Consider the following 27,371-nt stretch of genomic DNA (forward strand, 5'->3'; position numbering starts at 1 on the left):
GAGAAAGTGCAGAGAGAGATTTTGCACGAGATTTAGCCTACACAACACATAAATTAGTTGTGTAGTCAACACTTTGCACAAACTGTGGGTCCAATTGATCCTGTTTTTCTCTCTGTGTGTGTTTGTGGGTGTGTGTGTGTACACCATAGTACAGTGGTTGCAAATTATTTGGTACTCTCTCCCTCTAAACGCAGCGTACACTCAGGCTTGTGGTGTGCATTGCTCAAGGGCATTTGTTTGTGCATGCCTGTGTGTGTATGTGCATGTGCTATGATATATTGCTCATCCAAGCGGCGGCAGCACTGTGAAGTGCAGTGAGATTAGAAGGGAACCCATTCCTTTGTTAATTTAAATGGGTTCATGCATCATGCTTTGCGGGAGCCTGCCGATCAGAGCATTAAGGAATAGCGAACACTGCCCAGAGGTGTTTTTAATGGCACAGCGGGGCTTCACATGTAAAGAGGTTTAATTCCCGGCATTTGAATAAACGCCTGCTTGTGGACCCAGACTTTATGATTTTTGTGCATGTCTGAGTATTTTGTGTATTTTTGTACATGTCTTTGTTCATATCATTGGATGTCGCTGCTTTGTATATTTTAAATCTTTTAGGACTTACATCTACTATTCCCCTACGGGTCAACTTTGATTTGATATTGTCTGATAGTATGTCCTGTATCTGAGGTCAACATCTGTCTTGCGCACATACTGTGTGTCAGGATGCAGTACGTTACATTTCAACAGTCAGTGTCACATGTAGGAAGATTTTAGTCATCCAGAGTTGTTGTGTTGTTTTACTGACTGTTTTTTTAAGGTATGAGTCTGTGTATTTTGACATAGACTGCATATATGAATGCTGCAGTGTCTGTGTTGAACCAACAACAAAATATGAATATAGATTGTACCACATTTTACCGTAATACTTTGTTAGTACCATCATGTCATTCTTAATTTATGTGTATCTTAAACCCCTTTTATTATTAAAATGTTTATATTTATTTTTACTTTTTTGCAAAATGTAAATGTCAACACTTGAAAGAGGAAAATGCAAATCACTTCAAAAATTTGCGATAATATTAACGACAGCCAAAAGTAAGGAAGGAAGCAGCGTAGGAATAGGAAACTAGATGGAGTAATGAGGTGGGGGGCAGTAATAGAGGGTCAGTCGGGCCCAGCTGTTCTACATGACACGGTTCATAGACCCTCCATTGACAACATGTCACAAGCCTGACTCTCTCTCTCTCACACACACACACACACACACACACACACACACACACACACACACACACACACACACACACACACACACATTACTATTGTTAATTTTGGCAGCAACGTTTAGTCCTACTCCTGAGATGAAATATCAGTGTAAGTTATAGTCACCTTTGGTCAACTTCACCCTCATATGTTGTGTGAATTTTAGTCTCTTGTTAGTTAAACAGAACTACGGATATTTTAGTAGTTTGAACAGTTTTGGTTCTATAAGAGCCATAATGTATGATTGTCTTTTTGAGATGAAGAAGCTGCCTATGTATTGCCATGTATTAGCTCTTTTTTATTACTATATTTAAACAAAGAAAAAAACATTTCTCTTTCATCACATAAAACAGTATCAATAAAATAAATAACCCATCCGGGCTGCAGTGAGCTTGTGCAAGTTAAGATCATGGCTCCCTCCCAGCACAATACAGCAAAATCCAAACTAAAAGCATTGGCAACACAGTAAAAACCTCAGAAAATATTGAGTTTCACCGACTTTGTTTCCTGCGTTCTGGTGACTTTTACAGAAAGAAAATAGCATAATGATAAGTTCACTGCAGCATTTTTATGTTAAATACTTTTCATTTTACTTTTAATTCTTAGGAAAGAATAGAAAATAATTTGCCGCTCTGGCGTGAACTTGCGTGAATCTCTGGCATGAATTAATATTAATCATTTTTTATTCATTCATTTTCAATTATTTCTTTCTCTTTGTAGGCTACTCTCCATTTCTCTCTCCATCTCTCACTCACTGATGGCCCTTTCAGACACAATACAACAACGGCACCACTGCGCTCTGAAAACCATTATTACCAATGGTTTGCGCCACGTCATGACGGCTTTTCGCTGTGTCGAGCAAAGCCCAACTTTGGGCGCTGCGCTGTGCACCTCGCAAACCATGTTGTGTCGCGAGTAGCTCTCTTCAGCCAGGAAACGACATTTGGTGTAGCTGTATTGATGTTCAGGTAGAAACAGTAGGGATTATACACGCTGTACAGTGCCAGAAACAGAGATAATGAAAAGGAAAAGGAAACAAAGGTGTGAAAATTTCTCATTAATCGGGAGAAATACGGGACAATTGTGACCCTGGGAGGAAACCGGGAGAGGGCAATGGAAAAACAAGAGTCTCCACGGAAAATCGGGAGGGTTGGCAAATATTTTTTTGCCTCGTCTTGCTTTATCTTGCTTCCCTTTTTGTAATTTAAATAATATATTAATTGTATAAACAACTGCTCTTCACTTTAAGTGTTTTCTCCTTGGCCTGAAGACCTTCATTTGCTCTTTTCAGTGAGAAGTGCATCTTGGCTCAGTCAAAGAAAGAATCCATTCAGCATTGGCCATATACAAGTTAATTTTTTGAAGAAGAAAAAAGAAGAATGAGTCTAAGAATTAGTACTCATATTATTGACAGTAACAGGTAAATTGAGTCATGTATAGCTGTTACGAATGTTTGTTCTTTCAGCATTGGGCTCTGTAGAATGATGGTGGTATACAGCAGTTCCTTTTACATTTGCACTTTCACCTATGAATCACTGGATTTGTTGATTGGTTCACCCAATGAGACAAATGTTGTCACCCAGCAGGTGTTGTACACCAACTTGACTCACTGAATACAGAGGATAAAGAGTGGAGCGTGTAGCCTTGAGGTCAGACACAAAAGTGTTCGTACAAGAAAGGTACTTAACTCTGAACTTCTCTGAATCCAGGCTCTTCAACGTTCTTTACTCTCTGAACATCATGTTGTATCAGTGATTGTATAATTTGCGTTGATCTTATTTCACTCGTGCACCTTTGGGACCTCGTCTTTTTTGAATAACCACTTGTAAGAACATCTTTCTGTAGTTTTTTGGAAGGACCACATTTTCCCACTTGCCATTATAATGTTGCTCCATTTGCTGGATGGTAGTTGGTGGCTAACACGTTAGCCATAATAGCTCAGTTTTGGCCGTGTATCTGTCAACTAATTGCTATGTTTTTCTGTCTGTGGACAAAAATGGTCAATTTTGATTTATAACACGTTAGCCATAATAGCTCAGTTTTGGCCGTGTATCTGTCAACTAATTTCTATGTTTTTCTGTCTGTGGACAAAAATGGTCAATTTTGATTTATTATTTTATCTAACTAATCAGGTTTCGTTGTTTAGTTGTTTGTCCTCTCAAAACCTAGATCGTATCCAGTCCTCTTGGCAGGTTCCCACGAGAAAAATAAGGAAAAAATTCAACCCAAAGTTTTATGATTTGAATTTTCAACGCACGACCAATTCAGCATTTTATGGAGCTTCACACTAATTTCCTTTATTTTCTAACTTTGGTTTAAATCATTAAACTAAATTTAATTAATCTGTTGTTTAATTAAATTGTACAGCACATTACGTTTAAATTGGGATTAATAATTTAATAGTAATAATTTAAATTAATCTAAACTATGACTAACCTTAATATTAGTTTAAATCCCTGTTGATGTAAACCACCCTTAATCTTTTTTTTTCTTCTCCACAGGATCCTCCAGTTCTTCCTGTCGGCCAGTTCAGTGAGAAGTTTGTTCACTTCATCACTCAGTGGTGAGTCAGTTACTGTTTAATACGCTTCCTAGAAGAACAGCCACCAAAATAATTTTATTGAACACCTTCAGATTGTAAATGGAATCGTGTCTGTTTTAAATGGCTGTTGACTGCATAGTACATTTGTTTGTGATTCTAGTTCATAATAGCTTAATATGTGTGGCACAGTCGGCCATCTGAGCCCCACAGAGCCAGACTGAACAATTACAAAGACCACAAGCTGCATTTGACATAGATGAACCAAATTATGGTGGATGAATTAAAGGTATAATGGTAATACAATGGGATTAAAGTGTATTTGCCTGTGTGTTAATGCATTGTGGTTGTAATGGTTTGAGCTCTGATATTCAGTGCTGCTGATATTGAATAAAAAGCCAATTGGTTTATCTAATGCAACAGGACAAAGACAATGTTTACCCTGCGTTTGCCTCTGATTCATTAGCCTCTTGTAACCTTTACAGTTGCACAAACATCTACATACACACCCAAACCACACGCAAGCTGTGTGTGTGTATGTGCAGCACTGACTAGCTGCCTATACCATCTGTTGTTTATCCCCCATGCCTGCTTTATTTACTCAAACAGGGCACCTCTCTCTCAGGACACACTGAGGTACCTGCCCTGCCCTGCCTTGGTGCATTATCTTCTCCCAGGCTATCCTTAGAGGGTCACGGCCCATTCATCGTGATACATAAACCAATTACATGACTAACTGCAGACGGGTCCCTGCACTAATTCCTCAAAGTCCCCAATATAAATACTATAGAGCAGTGGTTCCCAAACCTTTTCACATCAAGGACCCCTAAACTGACACGCATTAGTCCCCGGACCCCCATTTGATAAGATATTGTCCCAGGGTCACCCATCTGATTTTTTATTTATTTTTATTTTTTTGCTTTTAGATGTTTTATTACAGAAAGTGTATGAAACCCATGACAAAATAGTCATATAGTGGCTTCAAATGGGGTCGTGTTTACCATGTTCACGAGAGGAGACCATATGAACGTCCCCCTCTTGTGGTATTCACAACCTCATAAGTGGAAAGTTTCTGAAAACTCTGAGTTCACAAGTTGTGACGTGGTTGTTGACGTTGTCAGAAATGGCGGAGGCCATGGATGTTAATTTTTTCGGTGCATAATAAGTTAATATATTGTAATTTAAGTCGTATATTGTTTTTCTTCATAATTTTATAATAAGTCTGAGGAAAATGTTGATATTCCCAACGGCCTCATCTTTTTCCTCTGTCATAATTTCCTGCATTATGTTATCTGCTTGCTAGCTTGCTAAACTGTTAGCCTCTGGGACTTCTAGACGCCGACAGTAACGTTAATATTGCCGTTGCTTAGCAGCAGTGTTCTCACGACTTAACCACTTAAACGCCAAGCATATTGTGTACACGACTTCCCGTGTTGTAAACACGAGCTCACGAGTTTCTTTTGAAGGCACCAATACATTCTGTCATTGGGTTACTTATGGATGAAATTATAGTGAAAAAAAACTATTCCCCTTTTTGCTGAGGACCCCCTGGGACCCTCTCAAGGACCTCTGAGAGTCCCCGGACCTCACTTTGGGAACCACTGCTTTCGAGGACACTCACAGAAAGATACACACAAACACACACAAATCCACTGAACAAATGTGGTAACTGCTTCAGTAGTGCTCTGAATAATAAGAAATATTAATTGAAATTAGAAATATTAATTAAATGACTCTATTTGAAATACATGTTCTGTGTTTTTAGGCTATGGTGCTTATTGTCTATCAAGCCCTCTCTTTCAGTTCCTTCTGTGCCATGAAAGGATTTGTTTCAAGCCTCCTCTTGAATATTCATTTATAAATGAACATTATGCCGTTGAAATGAAACATCTCCTGCACATTTACAAACACAGTTTGAATAGTGGCTGGATATAAACTGCTTGTATCTTTTTTTCAGTATGCGGCGGCAACCCAAAGAGAGGCCTGCCCCTAATAACCTCATGGTAAGTTAAAACAAGACTTCCATTAAACAGCTCCAAGGACCACAAAATATAAGTTTTGAATAACTGTGTACAGAAGGTGGTCATATTCATGAATTCCAATAGAAATTCAATTAAACATAAATTTATTATATCTGTAGCCTTTGGAATATACAATTGTATTTTTCACCGTGATTGAGGTGTTTTGGGTCAAGGACCCTCAAAGTTGTGATTGCTGTGTGGAAACAACAGTAATGAACTTTTTGCTACCAATGAAAGGGGTCAGAGTGAGGGCAGCGAGAAACCTTGAGGTAGGATTGAGACCTACTTCAGCAATAATTAGTTCAATTCACTGCATTGGTTCCACTCTGAATGAATCAGGCCTAGCTGTTGTTCAAGAGTCAAATAATTCTAGTTTACCAAAATTAAGTTTTATACCGTAATGAAAATTTGAGCAAAGGGCAAAAGGAAATTATTTTTAAGTGTTTGTATGCCTGTCTTTGTGCATGTAACGGTAAGAAAGTATGCCCATGTCGCATTCATCATTTTAACTGCACAAAACATAATTAATTCTCAAAAAAAAAAGTTTACTGTCACCAAAGTGACCTCGAGCCTCATCTGCAAATAAGAGACATATAGAGACATTGCCGTTTTCTTTTATTCATAAATGTAAATCTCTAGGTCAGTTTTGCAATTTATTATACATCACCTTTAACTTTGGGTCATTTACTATACATGTATATTTTCTAGTTTGCACAACATTATTATTACTCATTCGGGTTGCATTTAATAGCCTCTGTCAGAGTGTAGCTTACACAGTATGTCCTTGCTGAAATATTAAAGTTTCTAATCACATAGGAAACAACTTGCTTAGTCCAAACATCCATCCATCCGTTTCCTATAGAGCTTATACAGCAGCAGCACAATGATTTTTCAACATTTAACCCCAAAAATTACATAAAAATGGGGGCTTTCAAAGTTAATGCAATAATAACACATTAATGCAAATTTGTTTTAACACCACTTATTTCTTTATCGATTACTGCAACTAGCGTTTTTTAGGTCGTAGCGGGCTCAGTTTTAAAGCTAGAGAGAAGATACTGGTATCATATGAAACATTGGTACAAATGTCATACTAGCTTGTCACAAAGGAGGCTAAATAACTCTCTACACTTACAGGAAAAACTGGCATGGGCAATTTCAAAGGGGTCCCTTGACCTCTGACCTCAAGATATGTGAATGAAAATGAGTTCTATGGGTACCCACGAGTCTATCCTTTACAGTCACTTGGCCTAGACTTTCTGTCTGAGAATAATTCAGCTGTGATTTGTCAAGTTGATTAATATTGAAATGCCATAGATGTGTTGCACTGTGACTCTGGTACAGTAGAGTTTTATAGATAAAGGAGAGGACTTCCCTGAGTTGCAGCTCTTCCTGTCTGAGTGGTACACAAGCCAGACCACATGCCACCCTCCCAATGTGGACTCTGTTCTAGCATTAGCACACAAGGCCACAGCGGTTGCACAAACTGCCTTTTAAGAGTTGCAACACGCTCTTCAGTGTCTTTCGGTGTTAGCACCAAGGACAGCGACAGTTTGGTCCACAGAGAGAGGAGGACTGAAGGTTTGTGTTGTGGGGATGGAGGGCTGTGAGGGTGTAAATGCAGAGCTGCTAACAGATTTTATGTTCTCAGTCTCACACCAGAAAGGAGGAGTAAAGGGAAATGTTGTCTAGACACTCACTGGGAATTCTTGCCTCCAGACAGAAGTGGTTGTCTTGAGAGAGACTGTTACTTTAGGGGAAGTTCAGCTTGTTGTGTTTGCGTTGTACTGCTCAGTTTTATTATGACTGTTCACACAACTTCCATTGTTCGTGTTGAGTGACACCTTTGACTCCAGTCATTAATACTTGTGTCTCCAAGTCTCTCTATACAATTTTTCTAATGGAGAGGAACTTGTGTTATTGAAAAGTCAGATCTACATCCTCGTCTCTCTCAGCCAGGCTGAATGCCCACTTCACACATCTTCTCCTCTGCTTTTGTGTTCACACCATGAAAAAGAATGTGAATGCTTGAGGAGACTGAATTATGAGCTCTCTTTCACAGCGTCTTCTTGTGGTTTCTTGTGTCCTCCATAGCTTGGTTTCCCAACTTAAACTTCATTCCAACACCAAATAATGCAAGGACAAGGGTCACACCAAATATGCAATATATACATTAGGGCTGTCAAAGTTAACACGATAATAATGCGTTAACTCAAATTTGTTTTAACGCCACTAATTTCTTTTTTTGCAATTTGCGATTTTTAGGTTGTAGCTGGCTCAGTTTTAAAGCTAAAGTGAAGGAATCCTTTGGTACCAAACATGTCATACTAGCTTGACGGGAAGGAGGTTAAATAACACTCCAAACTTGTGCTAAATTTTGGAGAGGAAAAACTGGCATGGCCATTTTCAAAGGGGTCCCTTGACCTCTGACCTCAAGATATGTGAATGTAAATGGGTTCTATGGGTACCCACGAGTCTCCCCTTTACAGACATGCCCACTTTATGATAATCACATGCAGTTTGGGGCAAGTCATAGTCAAGTCAGCACACTGACACACTGACAGCTGTTGTTGTCTGTTGGGCTGCAGTTTGCCATGTTATGATTTGAGCATATTTTTTATACTAAATGCAGTACCTGTGAGGGTTTCTGGACTATATTTGTCATTGTTTTGTGTTGTTAATTGATTTCTAATAATATATATATCTCCCCTACATACATTTGCATAAAGCAGAATATTTGCCCACTCTCATGTTGATAACAGTTTTAAATACTTGACAAATCTCCCTTTAAGGTACATTTTGAACTGATAAAACATGTGTGATTAATTTGCGATTAATCATAATTAGCTATGGACAATCAAGTGATTAATTGAGATTAAACATTTTAATCGATTGACAGCCCTAGTATGAATATGCAATTTGTGCACAATTGATCACACTGCTTCTCCTCTTTTCTGGTTCTTAAATGCTTTTGGTCATCGTAGCTCACATGGAGCATTTTCATCATTGCTCCTGTCAATGTTTCCTTATTCTCACTCTCTCCTCCTCCTCTGCCCCACTTCCTTCACATCCACTGTGGTCCCTGTGCTCTTTTAAAAATGTCCAGTTAACTCTCTCTCTTTCTCTTTCTGTCTATTTTTTCTACTCTCACTTTCTCTCCATCCCTCCCGTCTTTCCTTTACCTATATTTTTGTCCTCCTGTAGGCCTTTTTTTTTCTTCCTCTGCCCACAATGAACGGAGATATAAGGTCATGGATGCCTGCCTTTGTGGCACCAGCCTGCTGATTGTCTTTCTCTCTCTCCTCCTCCTCAGTCCCTCTTTCTTCCCCACCTCTCACGCTACCTCCCCGTTCCCCCAGCCTCCTGAGTACATTAAAACTCTTTACCTATTCTATCTGTATGTTAATGCACCCAGCCACAGCTCCCTGCCTCTCCTCTCCCTCTGCTTTACAGAAAGTGCCACCATTTGCTCTCAGTTTTTTATCTCTCCAACTCATTTCTCCTGGAAGGTAATGCGGGAAAATCACACAATAGTGTAGACACTGAGCAAATAATGTTGTTTTATGACCATACAAACTCACCTAGTGGCTCCAGTTTGCTCATCAGGTTTCAGCATGTGGTTTCTCTAATCACTGGTATAGCTTTTATTGACGTCATTATTTTCACTAGGGTTTTATCCTATTAGACGTTCCTTAAAGGGCTGCTGTTTGATTGCATGCCTGCTCTTGATGGGATCCGTTCCTGAAGCTTGACACAGTGTGCTACAACTACTTGTACTGGATGCTTTGCTAATACTGTTAATATTTTGTCCTATTCAGTTCAATATATGATATCCAGAGCATTAATATAGCATCAAACAACTATTTGCTATGTAAAGATATAGAGGAGTAACGTCTACCTGAGCAGAGAATGAAGTCGCTCTCCCTCTGTGAGAGTTGCAATTCGAGCTTTTCTGTGCTTTGTTGACATCGCCGGGCCGGCCGCACATGCTTTCGTGCATGTGAGCATGCCCCACTGGCTAGCTCACCGCTGCTCTGCACTACTTTCATACAGCAGTTACAGCCATTACGGAAGCGTAGCAGCCACCCTCCGGTTCCCCCCCAGGTTAATACTATTAGCTTGGTCAGCTGTGTTGCCTTGCAGATTGCAACCAACTGAGTTCCCCTCTGCTCACTCCTCCCTTTCCAAGACTGCGGTAATGTGAGCTGCTGAGTGCATAACCGTGGTAACGCCTCAGTCAGAGGCCATCCTTACCATAATAACACTACTTTAGGAGCAACGGAAGTCAGATGGCGGCTGGCGGTACCACGGTTTTGCACTCTGCGGCTCACGTTACCACAGTTTCACAAGCATGTCGGAGAACTACGATAGCCTTCAGGTAATGTAAAAACGGGAAAAGAAAGCGAAAACACAACGATTCTTAGTTTCAGGTGATTATACACTGATGAAAACATAGTTATGAAAATTATATTCCATTTCTGCTAATAGATCCCCCAAATGTTACACTCTGGTCCTTCAAGCTTCTAATAGACTTTCAAATTTCAGAATTTTTGCAAAAAAAATTGTTTTTATCTTTGGAAATTGCTCATTACTGCGATGTATAGTACTGTATGTAACAAGTAAATCAGTGGCTTGTAATTTGATACACCAATGGAAACGCTGAGCTGATCTGAGCCCAGATGGTTTACACCATGACTCAGAATCTGTTTGTCATTTTGTTGGACGTTAATTAATCAAGAATACATATCTAACTGAGCTCTGTCTGGCTGCATCGAGCTCAATACTTCACTTGTACCAGTAAGAGATCTTTATTCTTTTACTCCCCGTTTCTTCCCAACTTGTCCCTTCATTTGTAAAGAATCACTTGATGAGCCATCAGAGAGGAAAGTGAGTGTGTTTTCTCCCCTCATACTAATGCATCTTTCATTGTGGACACCCTATCCTGTCATCATAAGCTAATGACGTTGGTTGGTTGAGGAGACTTTCCATTGGCCCGCTCCCAGGACGTTAGCTGCAGGTATTTGGTGATGACCCATCCTGTCTGAGGTTTCTTGTTTTTGGTTCTAAACAGGCTGTCTTTCTCCTCCCCCTTCTCCTTCAATACAAGGCCTGGTCTGTGTGCAGCACCTATTGGCTTATTTATTTAGCTTTAGGGCAAGAAAGACCAAAAATATAGTGTTTGGTGTAACAATATTTTGTGCATCTGTGTGCTTGTTTAAATATGTGTGTATGAGAGAAAAAGAAAACAAAAGTGATGATCCAACACCCTTATATTCTTTGATTGTGATTTGATGGACATTTCATTTCTCTCCCCCCCACCCCCTCATCATTCCTCGTTCCCCAGCCAGCAGCCTTCACGCAGCCTTTTAGCACCCTTGTCAATGCAGCCCTCCTATTCTGCTTTTCTATTCATAGGCACACATACACACACGCACACATTTCGTAGCCCCCTTTCAACCCCGGAGACACCAGATGAGCCCCACGGTTTTTCACAAAGGAATAATACCCCTCCTGTGTCTGACTGTCCCGACTGTCCCTAAATCTAGTTTCAAATCACACACACACACACACACGCACACACACACACACACACAAACACACGCACGCACGCACACACACACACAGACAGATAGAAGCTGAGTAGCATCAAGTTTTGTCCACTTCCAGTGCCAGGATCAAAAACTGTTATTAACGGACAAACCCTGACTAGTTTATATTTATTCAAACTATATACCATGTCAACAGCTCCTTCATTTAATAACTGCATCTTATTAGACGGATATGTTGATTTATAAAAGCAGATAAATCCTACCGTCCCATACTGACTGACTTAGTGACACTCCATTGTTGAGACTAAATCCCCTGAGCCACTTCACACAAAAAAACACTAACATCTGGCTTTTGCCTTCAGTGGCAAAGGTTACAATCGGCAATAATTTCCGGAACAAATGACTCAAATGACTGTAGTAGTCACTGGTATTTATGGGCTCCAGCTCTGATCAACAGTGACGGAAACATGACAGCAGGGTGGACACGCTAATTTTCGCCCCTTTTCTGGTACGATGCTATGTGACGTCCGTTGAAGTGAATATATAATACATAAAATGAACAGGGATTTGGACAATTATTACAATTTGTTAACATACAAACACTCTGCTCTCCTTAAAGCTACCAGACTCCAGTCAAACAAGAGTCATTTTACCTCGCTGAACGTCGTAAGTCATTCAAACTCAACAGAAACAAAATAAAACTGATTGAAACCGTCTTCTTCAGTTTTTCCAACAATCACCAACTCTGGTTTGAGAGTTTGAAAGAGAGACTGAATAAGTAACAGATATTAAAAAAGAAGTAACTACCGTAACATTTTCATTGTTTACTAACTCTGCTTACGGTGTCAGCCGGCGCGTTTGTGACATCAAACGTGAAACACAAGGGAAAAAAAACCAGGGAGGCCAGTGCAACAACAGGGCTTACTCACACTGAAAACCTCACCTGTTTTTAGCTTGTTTTTCCGTATTTAAAAAATCTGCATATATGAGCTTATATTGGTGGGGAAAAGGTGATGAGATGAGGCCTGCAGTGGACTAAAGGACTAAAGAATGCCGATTTTGTTTCCAATAATGGGTTCTCAGATGGTTCTGTGAAACAAACCATCTGACAGGGTTAGGTGACGTGCACATTTTTGAAGATATTGCGTTATTTTACAACAAAATTTGTGAGCAGAAAAAGGCGTCACATTGACTGTTTTAGTACAGATAGAGACTATAGTACACATCTTGTGTATGTTGGTGTAATTGGTAATGCTTCATGTGGGTGATGTCTTGCATGAGTTCTAGTTATGGTGTCTCGAACTTTGGAAGCAGCTTTAATGTCAGAGGAATAGGTGTTTACATCGCTACATGTGCGAAAAGGATTTTCACATGCGTGCTTATGTATCATCTTTGGGGTTCATCTTGTCAGACTTATGCCAAATCACTGGCATCTCCTCCTCCCTAAACTTTTCTGTCAGCACCTTCGCTGCCAAATGTTTTCACATTTCACCCATGGGTCTTCTCTGACATACACCCCATTCACACATTCTGGGACTGCAGTGTGGTGCTGCTGCACAACTGTTCAGTCACGTCATTTCAAATGAGAGCTGGAGTCAAAATTACACTAAAATCTCATACAGTAAAAAATTTATTTTGGCACTTGGAGGAAATATTTATATTTTTGTGGATCATCCATGATTTGGAGGTTTATTTTTTTTCAGGTGTAAAAAGAAATTAGACAGTAGTGAATATTGTAGCTGAAACAAGCTTGTCTTATTTTCTGAAAAAGTTAAATGGAAATGATTGTTCAACAGGAATGGATTGGTTTCTTATAATGTCCATTTACATCAAGAATGTCAGTGAGTGTAAGACAGCCATGCATTCACCACTTCTTCCATTTTTCTTCCAGTTTACAATGACCAACATATTCCACATATGTTAAGGCCTTTGCACACCATGTCCCTATTTTTCGTCCAAATTTGTTGCATGTTTAAAAATAAATACAACCTCACGTTGTGTCAATTACGTTTACACACCGACTCCGAAACTTTCGTCCGTCATTAAAGTTTTCAGAACAAGTTAGATTTTCTGCGTTTTTTCGCATCGGTCAAAAAGTCAAAAAAAGGGTTGTTTGACCACTCAGAGCCACCGTCTGCATCTGATAAACATTCACTTTGTTTCCCAGCACAAAGCACTTAAGGATAAAGAAATAAAAGAAAACAGAGATGCAGAATGTATAGATAGATTGTGGCAGGTGATTGCAGAACAGCTTGGAATCGGGGATCGACGCAAAACAAAGGATGTGGGAAAGATTAGACAGTAGTGATTGTGCTCTACAATTCTTGCTAATGTCATTCATTCATTAGCCCAGTTTTGGACCAGCGCAATCCATCGCACCCACGTAATCAGTACAGTTTTGTCTCTAATGAATTTGCGAATCGCAAAAAAAATAGAATAATAAAACGCATCGGATTCAGTGTGCAAGTTTTCTCTGCATAACGTTTTTTATCGGATGACGGATTTAAAAAATGAATACAAAGAATATGGACTTGGTTTGCAAAGACCTTTACAGTCGTGGTCACTGATAAATATCTCTGTTGGTCTGGACTACCACGTCTCTTCTAAGGCACATATTTCCATGTTGAAACATCATCGATAATCACCTTTTTCTGCCCACGATCTCACTGTTCTGGTGACCAGCCAGTAGGATTTGTTTGTTCAGCAACCAGCTACAGTATGATTAGCTCTTTTGTGCTTTTGCGCACTTGATTTGGGACTAAATGAGGCCATGAGAATGATGATGGTCTTACTCCTCCTGGTCCTTTCTACATCTTTCCATTTCGCTGGCTAACATTTAGTGTTGTGGCTCATTGATAGGTGGCTATCTGGAGAAAGTGCTGCCTCACTATGCCGACAGTTTCGAAAGCAGCAGATAGATTTGAAAGCAGCATCAGATGCTTGGATCATTAAGTCTAGAGCATTGTACCTCTCTTAAGAGAAGTGTTCCTACATGTTCTGTGTCAAGATTGACCAAATCACACACACACACACACACACACACACACACGCACACACACACACACGTACTGTTCGTTCATACACACACCAACCGATGCCAGTTTCCAGAGGGAGCGAGTGATTAGCATGCAAATCTGTAAAGACCTAGTTATTCTATCTACCTCCTCACCCTTCTCTCTGTCTCACACACACACACTGACAAACACGCCACGTTTCTTCCAACACTATTCTAATGAGGTGATGACCAGACTCTTGTTATAATTGCCTCAAACTCCTTTTAATTTCTTTTGAGCGTATTAATCATACATATAGTTATTTAAAATCGCATAAATTAATCTTAGATTAAACAGACCCTTCAAAGGCTTCAAACAATTACAGAGTTAGGTAGAATTTCCCCTGGGTTTAGGCCGTTTCTATTTGAGCAGAGCAGTTGCAGGTGATTATCCCGTTTTGATGTGGCCAGACGGTGATTAATGTAACTTTTAAATGAGTCCTTCCCCCGTCTCACCTCTGTCCACGTACCGCTACAGCAGAAAGTCAAAACACCTTCAATGACCTAACTAAGGAGTATATTTGTATTTATAACTCTTTCCTTACAGGTTTCATACTTAATTTAAGTTGCAGTTGATTTAATTATTAGGTGATTATGTGTGTGTGTAACAGAGGATGTATTCCTAATATACTCAATATCAGGGTGTGTGTGTGTGTGTGCACCTGCATGTGTCTGCATCAAAGCAAGACTCTGGAGGCAGCGTAAGTTTAATATAATTGTGAGTCTGCAGATAACAGTCTAAAGATAAATCTGAGAAGATAAACAAATTAGAAAAAAAAGGCAGAAAAAAATACTTCTACTACACAAAATTACGTTTTAGCTTTTTCCTTGTGAAATACTTCATAATTTCACCTATTCAGGACTCTAAAAACTACTGTAATGGCGTCCTGACCAGAGAATGAAGTCGCACTCCTTCTGTGTGTGTTGTAGTGATGCCCGGGTCGATTCACAACCGGATTCAAGTGAGCTTACTAGAAAATATCACAAGTTCGGGCGTGTGGGTCAAAAAGTGACAAAGCAACGTTTCAATCAAGTTATTAATAGCTAACAGAAACAATGCGTGCAATAGTACACCTTCTCTTCCCGCGAGCCGCGGCTATTGAGTCCGCTTGTCTTTGTCCTTGTCTCAAACCTCAGTCCTGACAATTGTGCAACTATAATGCTTAAAGTTGGTGGGTTGGGTTCGGGTGGATGATTAACGCATATTTTTGCGGTTGGGCGGTGCGGCTTGGCTCTCATAACGGGAGGGGTGGGTGCGGCTAAAACCCATTACTAGTGCATTACTAGTGTGTTGTAATCCTAGCTTCTCTGTGCTTTGTTTACATAGCCAGTCTGGCTGCGCATGCATGTGTGCCCCACCAATCGCCGCCGCTCATATTGCACTCATACGGCGGTTACCGCTGATAACGCCGTCCCGTCCCACGCCCAACCTCCGTTTCCCCCTCAGGTTAACACTATTAGCTCTGTCAGCACTGTTGCTGTTGTTTGCTGTTAGCACTGTTAGCTGCTAATTGCCGGCTCAGCCATCGCCATGTTGAGAGCCGTGTGGATGCAATCCCTCAATCATAGATATGCTCTGAATTTGGAATTTCTCACCTTTAAACTATTAAAATGAGACGATATGAGAAGGAAACATCACTCCTTGGTTGGACTGCTCACAGCTGATAGACAAAGGAACAAGTACACATTGCTTGATAATAAAGAGCCACAAATCCAAACAGGTACGATGGGACTGGTTCCTGTTTCGTTCCAAATGTGTATTCAGAATACACATGTTGGATCAGTACTCTTAAATGTATGTGGAGTGAGTTCAGTCCCTCAAACATGCTTGATATTTGCAACAGAAAAGATTTGCCGATTGTGCCACTCTGGATAATTACAGCAGTGTATGGTACATAAAATCTGAGTGTGCCTGCTACCTCATTAATGCAGAGAGTTTTATCTGTTGCTATTTTTAATTTAGGTTGTAACCACAATGAAATAAGGACAAGGGACAATTAAGTTTAACTCTGACAAAACAATGACTTGACAAGATGCATTTAGTAGCTGTTCTGGAGCTTTCAATCGTATCACATGGTTCAAAGCAGATGGAATTGTAGATGCTTAAATTTCCATATTTCTGAGTACTTTAAGAACTTTATTCAACTTCTCGTCCATGTTGGCTTAAGAAGTTTAGATGGATTTTTGACCTTGGAAACACTAGTTAACATAACAATCTCAACACAAGATCCATTTACTGGATTTCCATCAAAATACACAATCTAATAAGTTAACTGAAATTTTGACTTTCTTTCTTGCCTGCTACCTCTCTTGTATGCTCTCTCTAGTTCTCACTTTCTTTATTTCTTTAATTTTAACGTAATTGACGTTTGTAACTGACATGCCTACTTTCAACCAAGCAGCAAAGCTTATTTGTGTGTTGGTGGAAGGATACATTTAGTGAGAGAAAGATCAGGCCTAACCAGTGGGCTACCTCCTATTCTGAAAAGTGAAGCCAATGCAGAAGTGCCTTAAACTTGTATTCTTTCTAACAGCCAGCAGGGGGCGACTCCTCTGGTTGCAAAAAGAAGTCTGATTGTGTAGAAGTCTATGAGAAAATGAGCCTACTTCTCACTTGATTTATTACCTCAGTAAACATTGTAAACATGAGTTTATGGTCTCAATCGCTAGTTTCAAGTTTTCTTCAATACAGCATGGTGTTCATTTAGTAAATTATGGTCCCGTTTAGAGTCAAATAGACCATAAAGCAGGGAATGATTTAGGGAGTGGCTACCTTGTGATTGACAGGCCACTACCACGCCGTTGTCCGTGTTTTCGTCTTACAACTGAAAACCCTTTCACAGTGTGTTTTCAGTTCATGAAATTTTAACATTGTGGTCGCATAAAAATGTCTTATTCAGCGTTCGGTTGCACCACCTTCTCATGTCACTACTGGTTGCAAAAAGCCAAGATGGCGACTCAAGGCTTCAAAACGGCAGTCCACAAACCAATGGGTGACGTCACAGTGACTACACTCACCTCTTATATACATTCTAGGGGCCTAACCACAGTTTCAGACGAGACATTTTATTGTGCGTTTTGCACGAATCAATGTTGTGTTTCTACAGTGTCTTGGCGTGTGTGTTTGTGTGTGTGTGTGTGTGTGTGTGTGCATGTACGGTGGTGTGTATTTGTGAGTGTGGTATGAAGAGCCACGCACCTTCATCCAGGTCACATTCCAGCAGATGTCTCTGGCCTGTCAGGGTTCATTTCTGGAGCAGAGGTGGATTTTAAAAACATCACTCCGGACTTCCTTCTTTATTTCTGTATCACTCCCTCTCTACTGAGGCAAGGAAGAATGATTGATGAGATGGGTATTCAGCACATAGGGGCACCCAGGAGCGTCCACTCCACCCGTCTCATACTGACACACACACACACGCTCACACTGATATGAGAGTAATTAACCTCAGACTGTGTTAACCCCAGCTGCCCATTAGAAGGACAACAGGATTGATGGGGCTCCCCCCAGTCCTTCGCAATCTCTCCAGTTTGTGCAGGATTGGAGCACGCTGGAATGTGTTAACATGTTCCTTTAAAATATAAAACTACACCAGACTAAATGTGTGGTGTTGAATGATCACAGCTAAAGGTAACAAGAATAGAAGTCAAACAAATAGATTTCGGTAGATTTTATAAAAGAATCATGATACTTCAATAACTTAATAATGTATTCACCCTTCTTGTGACTTTATTTTTATGTACTGTACATATTCGTCAGTTTAACATATTTTCCAGTGTAACCGCAAATAGACAAGAAGGCTCCCAGGAGGAAGAAAGTGGACCATCACTACCAGTCTGTCCTACTTTGTTGCTAATCTTACATTGTCTGCACCAGTTTGGGTGTTGCTGGGGGGTATTTCAACGTTGAAGAAACAGCTGACAACAAACACTGCTCACTTTGAAATCACTTCCAGCACCAAATATCAGACGCACAAAGTTAACGACCAGCTGGTGAACATAGTGGGACATTTCGTCGCTTAAGAGCCAGATATTTTCCTCAGGAGTTGGTGGCCAAAAACATCTGTTATGTGTTGGTTTAAAACATATATTTAATAACTCTGTACTGCAATTTCATGGCACTTATTGGCCAACATAAACACAGATACCAATACATCTCTGATAATCTTATATTGGCCAGGCCGATTTATCGGTTGGTTGCTCATTGAGACCCTAAATAGCCGAGCCAAAGTCTTTGTCAATATCTTAAGCTAGTCAGACACTGTACAGGTTAAACCTGATTTTATCTCCAAATTGGTCACCCCCAACCAATTTAGAACCGGATCATTTGTCGTGCAATTTGAGGGGGGTCACAATGTCCAATTAATTGCCTTAAAGGACCAGTGTGTTGCATAAAGGTGGATCTATTGACCGAAACGGAATATTTATTTCTGCAAAAATTGCAACTTCCACTGAATATTCACTTGATATTCTCAGAGCTAAACTAACTCTCTCTTCTGCGCCACTAGCTCACTTGTTCGCTCACATACATTTGCCGCCGCTCTCTCTCTCTTGCTTCACCACTCACTCCCACGTACACACACACTCTACACACTGGCTCTGTTACTTAGAACAACTGGCTCTAGATGGGACCATTTGCATTTCCGCGTCAGCCAACTCCTACACGCTTGGCACACAGGAGAGGTTTAAATTGGTTGCAATCTGCAACCTCACCACTAGATGTCAGTAAATCCTACGTACCGCTCCTTTAAAGATCGGGATCGGATGAAGATCTTACATGTCAGAAATTTTGGTCGGTTTTCTTGCAGTTTGAGCAGTTCCAAGATTCAGTGGCCGCTATCAAATTATCCGTTATAAATTGTAGTGAGCTTGTTATACCTCTGCGCCAGTGACAGCCGTGGCTGGAGGCATCATGTTTTTCAGGTTATCCATCCGTACATCTGTACAGGCAGATGTCCGTTCCTCCGTCCAGTCCATTCTTGTGAACGCGATATCTCAGGAATGCCTGAAGGAAATTTCTTCAAATTTGATATAAGTTTGAAGAAATAATAAATATCCATTTGGACTCAAGGATGAACTGATTCGATTTTTTGTGGTCCAAGGTCAAGGTCACTGTGACCTCACGAAACACATTTTTTTGCCATAACTCATGAATTCATATGCTAGTTGTTACACAAAGGTCTAACAGGATAAAATTATGAAGTGATGACATTTTGTACAGACATGGATGTAAACTGCAGCTTGACTTGTTGGCGGAGGCATACAACCGTGAGGTAGTAATTCAAGTTTTAATATTATTGCTGTTGTATTTTACATGTTGTTGCTAAAAATGTAGTTTTGACTGAGACTGTGTTGTGATATAAAACTAGCACTGAGCTGCAGAACAGACAGATCAGATTGTCTGCGTCTTCCAGCCATCTGAGGCTCCATATTTTTCTTCTTACTTTCTGTTCAGGTAACGCTGCCTTTCTGTCTTTTTTTTTTTCAACACTATTGAAGATGTCCCTGGAAAAAACAGACCAAGGGTTCCATGCTAATGTTCAATGTGAGCACCATGGTCAATTCATCGGTACAGTGTGAGCATAAAAGCCGCAGGTTGTGGCTGCGCAGAAAGGCAAATTAAAACGTGTAGTGTGAGTTAACAAAACATACAAGATGAATAAATAAAATGCACAGTTTCTGGCCAGCTTGAGTTAGAACTGAAGCCCCATTAACAGTGACAGTCTCTTGTTGTTAAGGACAGATGTCGTTGAAACCAGTGTTGACAAGTTCATTTAAACTGGCCGGCCACAGCGTTGTTTATCTAATTGGACATCTAGACACCACAAATAAAATTCATGGTCAGCCTCAGTTGAAGTGTCTCATTTACCACCTCCTCCCCTGTCACCTCTGACCCCTGTGTGACCTCTATGACCTCTGGCTCTGGTCTGGAGAGTCCCCCAGATGAGGCCGTTGATTGGGACTGTTGTCATTGAGATCTCACATGTGACATCTCTGTTTCAGTCCTGCAGCAGTAACAAGTGAACACTGCCAGCATTTAACAAACGTGATGAGCTACCAATCAACACAGACTGGTCGCATGTTTGTGGGTTTTCAAGAGCTCATTTATTGATGGGCTGATTGTGATTAAGACTGTACAAAAAAGAATTAATATCATAGTCAAAAGCATTTCTTAAGTCATTTTTAAATAGTCAACAGAGGTGGTTTGTGCTGCCGTTTTATTACGAAGCTCATTTTACAACCCGTTATGACTCATGTAGATCATTAAAGTGCAAAGATATTTCTTTAAAATGCCCTGACAAGCCATTACTTAAAACGTTTAGCATTTAAAACTAAATCTGTTGCACATGAATATTTAAGAGGGTTTAATGATGTTCCTGTTTAGTTTATTTGTATTTTATTATTATTTCTACATTCACGGTTTAGAATAATTATACAAACCAAACACCTCACATAAAGGTGTAATAATGTTTGCGGCTCCAATCTGTTTGATAATAAAACATTATATTGCAGAATAAGTATAAACTTGTTTTGATAGCTGTTAGAATATCCTTTTTCTGTTTTTATGAGGAAGCTCATTTCTTGTGTTTTTACTGCCACTTCAGTCCATTTTTGCCTTTTATTACAATTATTCTGAAGGTCGCATGTATGGAGTAAGATGAGTGGCAGCAGATATTTATTTATGCAAAAAATGTTCTTTGAAATATGAATTGCAAATAGAAGCTGAAACTATGCTTCAATAGATAAAATTAAAAATGAGACTTTTCCAGCACAATTTGCGATTGAATCCAACAACTTCTGCGTGAAGGTGATAAAGGCTTAATTGTGTCTTTAAAGTATAATTTCTAATAAATTTTTTTCAGTGCAGTTAACGCTAAATAAAAAAAATAAATAAAAGTCTATCCTCTGGATATATTTCAGGAATTTCAGTCTGAAAAAATAAATCACAACTTCTTAAAAATAATTAACTTTAATATTCGATCCCCTTTCATGCCATTATATTCAATTTGAAAATGTATCATACAAGTCTGCCTTTTGAGTTCATATATTCATGGAATAACTTTTTTATTATTGTTAGTATTGCAAATAAACCTTTTAAATGCACTAATTTGGTTCTGAAGATTTGTTTTTAATCGCAAATTAATCAGATAATTTTTTTATCGGTTCAAAATGTACTTTAGAGGGAGATTTGTCAAGTATTTAATATTCTTATCAACATGGGAGCGGGCAAATATGCTTGCTTTATGCATATGTATGTATATATTTATTATTGGAAATCAATTAACAATTAACAATTGTCCAGAAACCCTCACAGGTACTGCATTTAGCATAAAAAAGATGCTCAAATCATAACATGGCAAACTGCAGCCCAACAGGCAACAACAGCTGTCAGTGTGTCAGTGTGCTGTCTTGACTATGACTTGCCTCAAAACTGCATGTGATTATCATAAAGTGGGCATGTCTGTAAAGGGGAGACTCGTGGGTACCCATAGAACCCATTTTCATTCACTTATCTTGAGGTCAGAGGTCAAGGGACCCCTTTAAAAATGGCTGTGACAGTTTTTCCTCGCCAAAATTTAGTGAAAGTTTGGAGCGTTATTTAACCTCCTTCGCAACAAGCTAGTATGACATGGTTGGTACCAATGGGTTCCTTAGGTTTTTTAGTATCTTCACTCCATCTTTAAAAGAGAGCCCGCTACAAACTCCAAAAAAGCGCAAGTTGCGTTAATGTGTTCAAGAAATTAGTGGCATTAAAATGAATTTGCGTTAACACGTTATTATCGCGTTAACTTTGACAGCCCTAAAAATTATTTAACACGTATGTCCTTTTCGTTATTTTCAGGATCATTCCTTCATCATCCAGTTTAACGATGGTAATGCAGAGGTGGTGTCGATGTGGGTTTGTCGCTGTCTGGAGGAGAGACGAGCTCAGCAGGCTCAGGGACACATCTGACGTCCTCCTGCTGTCTGCCCATGATGGACCGGGACCTTGAACACGTATCAAAGGCTTCAGGGTCAAGTACGTCCATATGCACTGTACAAGTGACTCAATGTACATGGACAAAAATCACCAGATGTTACAAACTTTATGTGAGTCATTCCTTATTTTACAGCACTCGTTCGTCGTGACAATAAGGAGCTCACATCCTTTGAACTTTGCATCTTAAATCTCTGCATCCAAAAAGTGCAGAGAGGTCTGCGCTTTCTTTCTAACGTGGGTCACCATCCGCAGCTTCATCCCAACGTTTTTTCGGGAGTATACAGACATGCAGTGTCATCCCAGTCTGGTGAGTGGATATAAACGGTCCTGATTTAAAGGATCAGGGAAAAGAAACAACTTCAAAAGCATAAGACTGCAATACGCTGGCAGGGTAATGCTCCGTTTCTGGGATGGTATCTCAAATAACCGTCTTGTGCTTTACTGTTGACAGCCCTCTAGTGAATGTTAAGGTTTTTGCCTGTGAGTAACTGCCCATGTGTGTGCCTGTTTTTTCCAGTGGTGTAATTTATTACCTCAGCAAACTTAGGTTGTCTCTGTAATAGCAAAACTTCCTCCCAAAAAATACCTGACTTTAATTCCTGGACTAGAACATTTGTATCCAGTTATTGCCTAATCTTGTGAGGTTGGGGTATTAACTAAATACAAAGCTATGTCTTGAAGGGGTGTGAAGTGAACAACAAGCGTTCAGTGTTAGAGACTGCAATGAAATATTGACATGCATCTTTTCTTGGTTCTCAAGCAACTCGGCCTCACTCCCATCTGGTCAAATACCGCAGACTGGGCAGCGCCCCTCGGCATCGGAAACCGATGCAGAGAGGCAACCTTTAGCAACAGTTTGTGACGAACCGGGCTTTCAACTTACTCCAATGTAAACCCACCTGCAGCGCTATTCGACGGTCGAAGCAAGTGACATAGCATTAATAGCGTGAGAGTCTGCTAAGGGCGGGTGGGAGGTGTGGTTGATGGGTCAAACAAACACAGGACTTCCAACCAGGAGACCGACGTTCATGTCCCGCTTGAAACTAAGTTTTCGAGTATCATGAGCCCCGTGAGTCGCTTTCGTGAGTCGCTAGTGACGTGAGTTGTTAGAATCGTCAGTCAGTGAAGTTAATGTCAACCACGACCGTTTCCTAACCCCAACTCAGTGGTTTTGTTGTCTAAACCTAACTTCCTGTGAAACGTTTTATTTTGAAAGGGCACTATGCATGTAATGAGCGTATATTGACACATCCAAAAGTAATGTAAGAAGGGTACCCCGTGTGTTTACCGATACCGAGGGGCACTGACTAAGCGGCGTTCTAGGACGAGTTGGGAGTGAGAATGTGTTGTCTCAAACGTACTGACCAAACAAGTAATGGTTCTCACTCATCGGGAGGAACCAGGGCTTCTCTCCGTTTAAACTTCTTTTATTTACGTTTGCACAGACATGCCTGACATTGAATGCCACTGAATGAACTGCTGGAGATGGAATTGTGTTCTCTACTTTCATTCAGCAGCTATTTGTTCTTTTCTTATAATCCATTAATAACAAGAGAAACTATGGACAAGAAGAGAAACATAACAGAAACAATATCTCTTCCTCCCCTTATAAACCAACACTTTTTAAGTTATTGTTTTATCCACTTCCTCACCAGTAAGTCCTTACTTTAGCGAAATATGTCATGTACTATACAGAGAGTATGCTATGTTATTTGATTGCCAAATGAGATCAGTTGATAGAGAGTAAACATTAATGCAGTGCACTTAACACCAAAGACCACTGACGACCCAAATGGTGAATTTTCTGTATATGTATCTCTCTGACTGAGGCAAACATAATGGGTTAAATGACTAAAATGATTTGACATGGTTTTCATGTGCAGTTGGTGAAATGTGTCGAGCTCAAGTGCAATTAAAAGCCATTCCTACCACAAAGGAACCGTTAACGCAGCCTACAGTGACATGATGCGTACAGCATGAGCATCGCTGGCAACGAATGTAACGGCAGAACATCAGCGCATCAGAGAAAGGCTTAAAGCAGCAGTTTATTATACATGTGATGAGCAGTTTCTTCCGTTCACTGTCTGATGTGCTTTTGTCCTTCGTTACAATGACAAGACACAGGGATGGTAGATTTTAATCACCGGCCATTTGACTGTAAATCATCCAAAACTGAGAACACATTTGTTGTTTGTAGAACAATCAAACATGTGCTCCATCGTGTCATTCATCATTTGGAAACTCATTGAGATTTCTTGTATTTTTTTACATAACCAAGCCCACAGTTGTTTTTTTTTTATCATTTTGATTGTCAAGCACCTTATTTCCAGCATGGGCTAATCATTTAGCATTTTTGCTACTTGAGTAACATTTACTTTCCTTTAGAAATGACCTGTCTCCAGACAGGAAATGAAAGAAATACTGTATGTGTGAGGAAATCCCAAGCTATGTCCCAGCTCCGTACTACATACTAATTCTTGTATGTGTTGCATGTATATATGCATACAAAATTTAGTATACTAAAAGATACAAGTATGCATATTAAATTTGCCCTTTTTTTTCTTCTTTTTTTACATTTTTGTGATGTTAATGCACTCTGTTGTCTAACTAATTGAAGAGAGCTCCAGAAACATAATGAAAACAAAAAAAATCTTAATTTGACAAAAAAATCTTGACTCAAGGTCTTCTTACTCGCTTTTTCCGGAACTAGGAAGACCACCAGACGCTTTTTAAAGTTTGGGTAAAAGCTCGTAAGTGGAGTGTTATTATGAGACTACTGTTTCCAAGGTCGAGAGTGAACATTTACTCTTCGGACAAACATGTTACATTGGCAGGATCTTTCAAATCAGTGAACATTTGATATAATAGTACAAAAATGTCTTCAATGCAAAACAATATATCATGAAAGCAACCCCGGGACCCATCAGCTATCGGTCTGACGACGGATAAGCCTCTGGGATCAAGGTCTATATTTTCGGGGTTCTAGTGTAGCCTGTGGATATCCAGGCCAGACTTTTCTGTACGCTGCTCCTTGTTTACAGTCCGATTAGTAGCTTGAGACGCGATACTGGCGTTGGAGTAGAGAGACGATGTATACAATGGATTGTTTCACAAGTAGCCAGTTTACAAGCTAATTTTAAACCAATAAAAAGCTAAATCATTGTCAGACGATAGCCGGTGGATTCCCAGATTGCATTTCGGCCAATGCCTTCCGCCTCTTTTGCTCTCCAGATGGACTGTTTCCCTGCATTCAACCAAAGCCTGCTCAAACATGATTGGTCAATACTACTCGGACTAGAAATGGAAACCAGAACGCTTGTGATACCAAAATCTTGTCTGGTGATGGGTCATGATGTGTGAGGGAATCTTCTTATAGCACCCTCTACTGGTTGTGCTCAGTGCTTATCGAGACAAGATTTCTCTGTGAATTTGATATGTATTGAATCAAAATGTTCTCATACAGCGGTTCGTATGATATCTTACGAAAAAGTGATTTCTTCTTTTTCGTTCGTTTCCTACGAATGTCCAGCAACACGTGTCAATGTCCATCTTTACAGGAAACAACTTCCTTAGGTTTCAACAAAACTACTCGGTTAGGTTTAGGAAAAGATTGTGGTTTGCCTTAAAATAAATCCTTAAGTGGAGTTACCGAAGTACATAAGTTACATGACAAATACATCAACCTTGACTTCTGGTCTCAGACAAATTGTTTGTGAACTGCACAACCAGCAGAGGTGCTACGTGTCATGATCCCTCCCATACGAACAAATTCCATTAGTGCCATTGTTCTGCCTTTTATTCATTCATTATTCTCCTTATTTCTGCCTCAGAAAACTGAAGGCACAGCCTTTTTACTTTGATGTACATAAATATACTTTTACCTTTAACTTTGGGAAGGATTTCTGTGCAAGATGCCACTCATAGAGAAATGAATATCACTCTCATAATTTGGCGAAACTCAAAGTTGAAGATGTTCCAGTAACTGAAATACATCAACATGGATTTCCAACAGTTGCACAATGAATAGAATATGTATTTTACATAATACCACATGCTGTATATCGTTAATTATATTCATCTAACTGTCAAATTCTACTGTAGTATTAACACATTACAGTCGGCCTTAAATGTAACTGAAGCTATAAATACTTAGCAGTCTGGTAAAAGTAGTAAATATGTATGAAATAAGAGGAGCGTGTTGTGGCCGCTGGCTGCTGATGAACACGCTGCAAATATTAAATGTATTCTTGCAACTCAAATGAAACCAAAAAGTAAAATTGTTTGTGAACAGATGTTCTGTAACCTCCAAAAAGCTCAGACACATATTTTATGGTTTGCTCATTGACTGTGATTTTTGAATATGAATCTGCGGTTTCAGTGGAAATATTTATTATTTTTTTTTACTTTACAGCTTGTGACTCTCGCCCTGTTATTATTTTTCCTGTTTTTGCCTAAAACATTAAGTCAGTGATGGGACTCAGCAGAAATATTAGTGCTGTGATATTACTGCTGATAATGGCCTTTTATGTAATTATCTGTGTTGGCACATATTCCAACCGTCATGCACAAATAGAATAAAAAGTATTTAAACATAATCATTTGGGTGAGTTTGACATTTTGTTGTTCACTTAAAGGAACAGTGTGTAACATTTCAGGGGATCTATTAGCAGATATGGAATATAATTTACAGGTCCTCTTCACGGACTCTATCATGTTGCTCCACCATGTTTCTACCGTAGCCCAGAACAGACAAACCAAACACTGGTTCTAGAGAGACTTTCATGTTTTTACGTTACCTGAAGGCCACCGTAGTTCTCCGACAGGCTTGTGAAACTGTGGTAACGTGAGCCGCAGAGTGCAAAACGGTGGTACCGCCAGCCGCCCTCTGACTTCCGTTGCTCCTAAAGTATTGTTATTATGGTAAGAATGGCCTCTGAGCGAGGCAAACAACGTTACCACGGTTTTGCACTCA

The 27,371-nt window shown here is 39.8% G+C and overlaps 1 protein-coding gene across 2 annotated transcripts in view; it reads left to right on the forward strand.

The window, feature by feature from the left end:
- Positions 1-26,994, forward strand: part of map2k5 (mitogen-activated protein kinase kinase 5) — a 75,812-nt gene extending 48,818 nt beyond the window's left edge. Inside the window, exons 20-23 of one of the 2 annotated variants that reach the window (XR_005209854.1) lie at positions 2,844-2,936; positions 3,759-3,820; positions 5,754-5,799; positions 22,262-22,285. Coding sequence is in view for 1 of the 2 variants with exons in the window: in XM_037791969.1 (XP_037647897.1) it covers positions 3,759-3,820; positions 5,754-5,799; positions 22,262-22,372 (219 nt within the window). In the remaining variant the exon portion in view is untranslated. Of the gene's footprint in view, positions 1-2,843; positions 2,937-3,758; positions 3,821-5,753; positions 5,800-22,261 lie in introns of both variants that reach the window. The other variant, XM_037791969.1, reaches the window with a different exon arrangement.
- Positions 26,995-27,371: the final 377 nt, after the last annotated feature.

This window comes from Sebastes umbrosus, chromosome 2, assembly GCF_015220745.1.
Source record: "Sebastes umbrosus isolate fSebUmb1 chromosome 2, fSebUmb1.pri, whole genome shotgun sequence".
NCBI lineage: Eukaryota > Metazoa > Chordata > Actinopteri > Perciformes > Sebastidae > Sebastes > Sebastes umbrosus.